Genomic DNA, 8,844 nt, shown 5'->3' with positions numbered 1-8,844 from the left:
CCTTTTGGCTATTGTGAACAACGTTGCTATGAACATTTGTGTATGACTTTTTGTGTGGACATATGTTTTTATTTCTCTTGGGCAGATACTTAGGAATAGTATTGCTGGGTCACATCGTAACCTTTTGAGGAATTGCAGACTGTTTTCCAAAGTAGATACCATTCTATATTCCCATCAGGAGTGTATGAGGGTTCCAATTTCTCTGCGTCTTCATCAGCACTTGTTACTTTTTTATTATAGCCATCTCAGTAGGTGGGAAGTGGTTTTCATTGTGGTTTTGATTTGCATTACCCTGATGGCTAATGATGTTGGGCATCTTGTCACGTGCTTATTGGCCATTTGCACATCTTCTTTGGGAAAATGCTGCTATGGTTTGAATGTCCCCTCCAAAACTCATGTTGAAATTTAATTGCCAATATAACAGTATTGGGAGCTAGGGCCTTTAAGAGGTGAGTAGATCCCCTCTCCAGGCAACTATGTGTCTATTTCCCAGACAAGGAAACTGAGTCCTCTGTGGCTGGCGGCCATGGTCAGTCACAGGCAGAACTACGTGCTGGATCACCTTGGACTCTCCTGACTTCTCTCCCTGCCATCACAAGGGACCCCAGTGCCCATTTGCCACATAAAGAAACTGAGGCCGGGAGTTTTCGATGAGTCCAAGCAGGGGTCAGGGTCATACAGTTCAGGGGCAGGCCGTCCAAACCTCTAAGGTCATTCTCACTGGTCTTTGAGCTTCCTCAATAAAGGACATGGGTCACAGGTCATTTCCAGCACAAAATGGCGCCGCGTAGAAAAATGCAGACGGATTTCCAGCGCCCACCTCCACCACGGGCGCTGAGAGGAAGGGGCGCAGGCGGGAAGGCACACTTCATTTACATATACAGAAAATCAACGAATTTCTTTGGCCGGTAGAGAGTAGGTCCGCGCTAAACTGGATCCCCATTGGTCGCTCTCCATTTCTGCCCGCCTCTCCACACAATCTTCTGTTAGTGATTAGCCCATGCGAGTCTCGTGACCAATTACGAGCGCGTGTCCCTATTGGCCCGAGCCCCTTCCATCACACGTTTAAAACCCCCGAATCCCGCCTCCCCTCGCCCCGCCCTGGCCCCCTAGGCCGACCGTTAGTCGCGTGCGCGACTTCCTCGACGTCAGGGCGTGCGCGCGCCTGTGCGCGTACTCCAGGCCGTAGCGGCGTCTCATTCAAACGGCCCAATCAGCGACCGCTTCGCCTCCCGCGTCCCCTTCCTCTCTACTCCCCCTTCGCAACCCTTCCATTCTCCGGGGTCCCCTCCCCGACCCCAACGCGCCCCTACTGGCCGGCCCGCCGCGCAGCCGCCTTCCCCGACCGCTCGCTTCTGACCGCAGTTTGCGGAGAAGGGGGCGAGCGCGTCGAACGCCAAAGAGCGTGCGCGCTGACGTCACGGGTCGTGGCCCGGCCCTGGGGCAGCGAGGGGGGCGTGGCTTGTGGGCGGATATAAAGGGGCCGTGGTGCGCGCGCGGCAGGCTCAGTGCGGCCGGGCAGCGGGGTGGGCGCAGTTGTGGGTACTGTGGGCTTCGGAGGCAGCGGCGAGAGGAGCGGGGCCGCCGGGGCCTCGCCAGGGCCGCAGCTGCAGCAGTGGGGCCCCCTGCCCCGGCCAGCGGCCCGAAGAGAGCAGGAAGTGGGCCGGGGGGACCCGCCCCCGGCCGGCCGCAGTCATGGTGAGAGCGGACGGCGGGGCTTGAGAGGGGCGGTCGGGGGCTTCCCTGAAGGAGGGGGGGCGTCTCAAGAGCCTCTCGCTGGCGGCTTTCAGGGCCAGCCTGGGGGTCCTGGACTAGAATGGGCCCAAGGGCCTTCCTGCAGGCGAGGCGGGAGCCTCGGCCGCCCACAGTCTCCCAGACCAGGAAGGCCCGGCGGAGCCTCCAGGAGGGCTCCGGGCGTTTTGCAGGCCGTCTGTGGGTGTTACCGGGAGTACGGATGCCCCGCCGCCATATCCAGGCCTGAGCCTGGGTTTTAAGGATGGTTTAACCAAAATTAGGTGGGGAATGGGGACAGGATAGGTCAGGTCTAGGGTCTGCCTGTAACCAGTGTGGGCTAACGTGGGCCTGTGATCGGGCTTTGGGGAGTTCCGGGGTAGGTGGAGTTATCCCCAAACCCCCACGGAAATTTACCCCCATTTCTGTTGGGAGGTCAGCTCCTCTAATCTAAAGCAGCCTGAAGTATCCTGAATGGAAATCTTGGGAGCCCAGGGGTGATTGAGAGCCTGGGACCACAGGGTCAAGCCCAGGGCAGCCACCGCATCATTAAACCCTGCAGGAGGCCAGATTGCCAGCTGCTTACCTTCCTCTCCGATCTGTTTCCAGAATTCCAACGTGGAGAACCTGCCCCCACACATCATCCGTCTGGTGTACAAAGAGGTGACAACGCTGACCGCGGACCCACCTGATGGCATCAAGGTCTTTCCCAACGAGGAGGACCTCACCGACCTGCAGGTCACCATTGAGGGCCCTGGTGAGTTTGGAATGCAAGAGGGAGGGGCTGTTTTGTAGATTCCTGCCTCATCCTGATCTAGAACAGATGGCCCGGAAGTACCCATTACAGGCTGGCCTTGTGTCAGGTGCTGGAGACAACAGTGGTGGATAGGACAGGCATGGCTATCTTGTGATGCTGCTCATGGTCAGCAGGGCAGAACACCACAAATGACAAATAACTATGTATCCTTTTGCTGTAAGTGTTGAGGTGTACTTGGTCACTGAGAGAGCATATTTTGAGGACCTTTCCTAGGTTTGGGGTGAGGCTGTCAGATGTGGCTTCTCTGGACCTGAGAACGGGTAGAAATTACATAGGAGTGGGAAGAGAGTTCCAGGTGGTGGGAATAGCATCAGCAAAGGCATGGAGGCTGGGCCAGATAATCTCAAACTCTGTTTTGTTGTCAGTGTCAGGGACTCTGGGGACATAGCAGGGAACAGGCCAGACACATCATTGTGGGGGAGAGAGGTAATAAATAATCAAATGATTGCATGTGATTGTTTAATCTGACATGTGCACAGCGATTTAGAATATTGTTTCATGCAAACTACATTTCTGTTATAACCTAAATTTCTACAATGTAAGCCAAGATGTTGGAAGAGCACGTGAAGGGTCTGATCTGTTGTGATGGTGGGGAGGTGGTCAGGTTAGACCTTCCTGAGGTGGTGACATTTGAGGCAACTCAGGCCTTGCTTCATGGGGTGGCTGGGGGCAGGGGATCAGGAAGATGGAAAGGCTCCCAGAAAGGCCCCAAGGCAGGCGAGGCTGGATGCTTTGTAGGAACAGAAAGGAGAAAATTGATTGTGGAGCAATCGGGGCAGATCTTAGAGGGCTTCTAGGCCGCTGTGAGGAGTTTGGCAAGGAAGCTGGTGAGGGTTTAAAGCAAGTGTGTGGCGGGTCCCTCCAGAGCTGCTGCTCTTGACTGTAGTGAGGAGGGAGGGCCTGGGAAGAAACTGGAGGCCAGACAGGAAGCAAGACCTGGAGGGCAGGTGCCCAGGTTGCTGATGGTCAGGGTGTGGGGACCTGTTGGACCCAAGCAAGTGGTCCAGAGAAACGTTCACTGATCGGGGAAGGCGAGGAGTTGAGCAAGTGTCAGATCATTTGCCCGAAAGGCTTTTCAGTAGATGTCTTCCAGGAAGACAAGTGGGCACTCCTGGGAGGGGCACGTGACTGGGGCAGTCACGTGAGGGACAAGGAACATTCATGGGGTGGAGAACATGGCTTGGTGGTGACTCACGGGGGGTCCTGCAAGGCAGGGCATATCTGTGTGACGAGCCCTGGGAACCCAGCCCTTTTTCACTGTCAAGACCCCCGCAGCCTGGCGGAGGAGCCTGCAGGGCACCTGCCTCATAGCCAGATCATGGGGCCTGGGCTTTGGGGTGTTGTGTGGTGCCTGGGAGTCCCAAGTACCCTGACCCGTTTCCCCCCTCCACTCCAGAGGGGACCCCATATGCTGGAGGTCTGTTCCGCATGAAACTCCTGCTGGGGAAGGACTTCCCTGCCTCCCCACCCAAGGGCTACTTCCTGACCAAGATCTTCCACCCAAATGTGGGTGCCAACGGCGAGATCTGCGTCAATGTGCTCAAGAGGGATTGGACAGCTGAGCTGGGCATCCGACATGTGCTACTGGTGAGTTCCGGGCTGGGCCTGGGCCCCCTCCCTCTCTGGATATCCCGGTGGTGTCTCAGCCAAAGTGCTTTATTTAGTTTTTTTAAATCAACTCTGAAGTAGTGGAAAATTTCCACATAAAAATCCAGGTTCGTAGCTATTCTGAAAAATTCTGGAAGGCTTGGCAGTGTTGAGCCCAGGACACCAAGGATTGCTGTGCAGTGTCCAAGGGTACCTTGCCGCGCAACAAGTGATGGGTCTGTGTAGTAGGCTAGTTTTCTGACAGAAGTCAAGGGTCTGGTAAAAGAGTGTTTTTTTTAAAGGTATAATTTACATACCTTAAAATTCACTGTTCTAAAGTACACAGTTCAGTGGTCTTTTAATAATGGTAAGGCTTGTGTAACTGTTGCCACCGTCTTAATTCTATGTTTTCTTAAACCACTGTTTCTCAACTGGGTGATTTTGTCTCCCCAGGGACATTTTGCATTGTCAGGAGACATTTTTGGTTGTCACAGCTGAGGGGGCTGCTAGTGGCATCTGGCAAGTGGAGGCCGCAGCGCAGAAGGATCCAGCCCCAGTGTTGGGCAAGGTGGAGGTGCCCGGGACTGGGCCCTTGCCCCAAGGTCTCCGCAGGCCTCTTAAAGCATTGTGGTCACCTGCTGCCTCCCTTGCCGCTCCCACGAGCTCAAAAACTTTGTTTTTTTGGTGGGTCTTTTTGTTTCCTTCTTTTTTTTTTTTTTTTTTTTGAGATAAGTCTTGCTCTGTTGCCTGGGCTAACACTGCAACCTGAAACTCCTAGGCTCAAGTAATCCTCCTGAGTAGCTGGAACTTACTGGCCCAGGCCACCACACCCTACTAGGTTTTTGACTTTTTTTAGAGACAGTGTCTTGCTTGTTGCCCAGGCTGGTCTCAAACTCCTGGCCTCGAGCGATCCTCCCACCTCAGCCTCCCAAAGTGCTAAATTACAGGTGTGAGCCATTGCACCTGGCCAAAAAAAACCAAGTGGGTTTTTCTTGTGGTGGGGTGGTGGTGGTGGTATTGTTTTTTTACTAAATTACTAATGATCCTCTGGGGCATGTGGTAGAGAGGATGGGGCTTTGGGGTTTCTTGCAGGGCACGGGGAGAAGATTGGGCTCCAAGATAAACAGACCCCACACCTTTCCACCTGCACCGCCTTCCTCTCCCTGGGGTGGCAGTGGCAGCTGCTAGGGACGTTGGTGTTGAGCTCTGGGCCTGCTGGCTAGTGGGTCTGCGCTGGGCCTCCACTTTGGGGGCGCAGTGATAAGAATTAGGGTGGGGTCTTGTGTTCCTGGTCGTCAGTGATGACTGCTGAGCCTGGTGCTCTTCATGCATGTGTCACAGCAGCCCCAGGGAGCACCCATAACTGTCACCTGCTCAAAGCCAGGCTTCTTTCTTTGTTTCTGGAGGTGTTCTGGGTTCCCTGTTAGAAGGAAAGTGGGCCAGGGGGCAGATGTCACTTTAGAGGGTCCACCCAGGGCTGCTGGAGGCCTGGCTGCCGGTCACACCTCTGCTTCACTTTACTCCTTAGGATGGGCTGGTGAAGGGCCATTGAGAGGACTGTCCCCATCCTGGACTGCCCTTGAGATACCCCTCAGGCCTCCAGTCCCCCTTTTATTTACATCCTGGTGCGTGCCATTCCAGCCCAGCCAGAGTCTCCTGGCTCTGAACTTGGGATTCCCGTTAAAGCCGGTTACAGGTCAGGATTCAGGCTTCATCTTAACCAGGATGTTGTGGGAAGGTAGGAGCCTTGGAATCCAGCAGACCCCGGTGTTACTGCCTGAGGCGAGTGCCCTCCCTCTCCATCCAGGCCGTGGGGGCTTCTGAGGTCGCGCTGAGCTGCACAGAGACCAGTCGAGAACCAGGATAGGACCCACGCCTGGGGCTTAGGCAGGCAGTGGGCTCCTCGAGGGAGGCCTGGCTTTTCCTCTGTCACCCAACAAGGGCCTCAGAGAACCAGAGACATTAAATCATTGGGCCTGTGGCATCGCGTCCTTTTTGGGATGTTAACTGTGAGCGAGGCCATGGGAAGGAAGCTTCTCGGGGGGAACAGAGCAAAGACGAGAAGGATGCTGGGTGAGCTGGCCGAGGAGCCCTGCAGGTTACCCAGCCCCCCCTGACCCTGGGCCTCTCCCCACAGACCATCAAGTGCCTGCTGATCCACCCCAACCCCGAGTCTGCGCTCAACGAGGAGGCAGGCCGCCTGCTCCTGGAGAACTACGAGGAGTACGCGGCCCGGGCCCGCCTGCTCACGGAGATCCACGGGGGTGCAGGCGGGCCCAGTGGTGGCAGGGCCCTGGCTGGTGGTGCTACAGCCTCCTCCGCTGACCCTGGGGCCCCCGGGGGGCTGGGAGGGGCCGAGGGTCCCATGGCCAAGAAACATGCCGGTGAGCGTGATAAGAAGCTGGCGGCCAAGAAAAAGACGGACAAGAAGCGGGCACTGCGGCGGCTGTAGTGGGGCTCTCCTTCCTCCCACCCCAACCCCACCATCCTCTCCTGTCCCCTCCTTCCAACCCTGTCTCTAAGTTATTTAAATTATGGCTGGGGTGGGGGAGGGCACAGGGAGCACTGGGATCTGGATTTGTTTTTCTAAATAAAGTTGGAAAAGCAGTTTCTGTTCCTCGCAGATGCCCCAGGACCATTGTGTCTGCCACATGTTTCAGGGCAGTTGGTGTCCCTTCTCTGTCCCTGAGTCCACGTGATGGCTCATGTGCTGCAGCACTGGGTCCATCTGGCTTGCCAGGTCTCCTGTTGGGGTTGGGGACCCCCTCTCCATTCTGTGGGAATGTGGAAGTCAGCGCCTCCCCAGAGTCAGAGCTCCAATGTAAAATGGAGTGGGGGGGCCTGGAGCCTGGGGTCCTGCTCTGCACCTCTCCTTCTTAAATGGCAAGTTGGAGTGGCGGTGTCCATCCCTGTCCTGGATGACCGGGTTGTGCTGCCTTGGCTTGCTGTGTCTGGCTACCCTTGTCCATCTGGTTCTGGGCTGGGGCAAACCTCCGTCCCCCTCCATCATCTGATCCCTGCTCTACCCTTGATTGGTTTTTCTCCTTGTGGGCAACAAAAGCGTTTTGCCACATATATTTCTGCATTAGCAGATCACAAGCCCTTTTGAGAGTTCCTGTTGGAAGTCTGGGCGTGCCTGAGCTTTTAGAGGCTGAAATCGAGGCATCCACTGGCCATGTTCTTTTGTCAGGTCCTCTTCCAAGCTCGTGTCATTGTGGGTGATTTCAGTTCTTACGGCACTGGGGGCTCCTTCAGCTCCTAGAAGCTGCCCCTCCATGTGCCCTGGCAGGCCTGCCCTAGGGGCCCGTTCCCTTTGATGTGCTCAACCTAGTCGGCCAGGCCCGTCCAGGTACTCTTAACTCCAAATCAGGTGATAACGATCTAGTCTCAGGTGAGATCCCATCATCCTCTCAGGTTCTGCCCTGGGTGGGGAAGGATTATCCTGCGTGTGCCTACGGTTGTGTGGGGAAACTTCACATTCTACTGATGGGCTTAGGTTATTTAAACTAATGTTTCATTTAAAAAATGCCACATCAACATCTTAAAAGCATTACATTGTTTACAATATAGTAAAGAATATCCAGGCTAAAATCTAAACATTCTGACCCATAATTAAGTGGAAAACTTTTGTCCTGAGGGAATTTGCCTGTTACAGTGAAGCAGGTGAGGTCAAAACCTAGGGTTCCAGGAGTTTGAGGTTGCAGTGAGCTATGATCACAGCACTGCACTCCAGCCTGGGGGACAGAGCCAGACCCTGTCTCTTTAAAAAAAAAAACAAACACCTTGGGCTCAGCCTCAAGGAGTGACTGACCCTATGTTGAGCTGGAATCCCACCCCACCCCTGCAACCAATGGCAACCCCCAGGGTAAGGGTGAACCAGAAGTAAATCTATACCCCCTCCCCCCTCCCCTCTACCTTCAAGGCTACAAGGCAGGGAGAGGGAGCAGGACAGAAGGGAAGAAAATCCATCTGATTTTCAGACCAAATCCACATTATGGTGGGCAAGATCTCTCAAGCCCTGTGTTTATCATAAAGCTTCTGCGCGAGAGAAGCAAACAGTCCTTTCTGAAGGAAGGCACCTTCATCGTAGGCCTTGGGGAGCCCACTCGAATAATTAACAAGGGCAAGGAGCTGCTGTGATGTAATAAAAATACATATTTGGTCTTGGTCCCCAACAGAGTTTCTAAATCCTTGGAATTTTCTCAGTAGTAGGAGCATTCTTTGTTCTAATGAATTCACCCTCGGTGGGCCCTTAGATAGCTTGAAGGCAAGATTAGAGTGTTGGGAATTTTGGCCCCATCCTCCCCCACCTCTGGGAGGAGAGGAGCTGGAGGTTTAGCCCAATCACTGTTGGTTGATGATTTAATCATGCCTTCATCGTGAAACCTCCATATAAACCCTAAATGATGGGATTGGAAATGCTTCTGGGTTGGTGAACACATGGAAGTGCTGAAGGGGTGGTGCACTCCTCATACCTTGCCCTGTGCAACCAGACTAATCCAACATCTGTAAAGAGCTCCTAGAAATCAATAAAAGGCAACACAGAAGAAAGATCTGCAAAACACTTGAACAGAGCTAGGCGTGGTGGCCCATGTCCGTAGTCCCAGCTACTTGGGAGGCTGAGGCACGGGGATGGCTTGAGCCCAGGAGTTCGAGGCTGCAGTGAGCCCTGATTGTGCCCTTACACTCACTCCAGTGTGGGCGAAAGA

General features: G+C 54.6%; 1 protein-coding gene across 1 annotated transcript; it reads left to right on the top strand.

The window, feature by feature from the left end:
* Positions 1 to 1,348: 1,348 nt before the first annotated feature.
* Positions 1,349 to 6,743, top strand: UBE2S (ubiquitin-conjugating enzyme E2S). Its single transcript, XM_012643186.1, has 4 exons — positions 1,349 to 1,698; positions 2,341 to 2,488; positions 3,945 to 4,135; positions 6,273 to 6,743. The coding sequence occupies exons 1-4, from the start codon at positions 1,696 to 1,698 to the stop codon at positions 6,585 to 6,587; spliced, it is 657 nt and encodes a 218-aa protein (XP_012498640.1). The 5' UTR covers positions 1,349 to 1,695; the 3' UTR covers positions 6,588 to 6,743.
* The last annotated feature ends 2,101 nt before the right edge of the window (positions 6,744 to 8,844 follow it).

Source organism: Propithecus coquereli, unplaced genomic scaffold (assembly GCF_000956105.1).
Source record: "Propithecus coquereli isolate 6110/MARCELLA unplaced genomic scaffold, Pcoq_1.0 Scaffold193, whole genome shotgun sequence".
Lineage (NCBI taxonomy): Eukaryota > Metazoa > Chordata > Mammalia > Primates > Indriidae > Propithecus > Propithecus coquereli.
The sequence above is the reverse complement of the archived record's forward strand: the minus strand, read 5'-3'. Positions and strand labels throughout refer to the sequence as shown.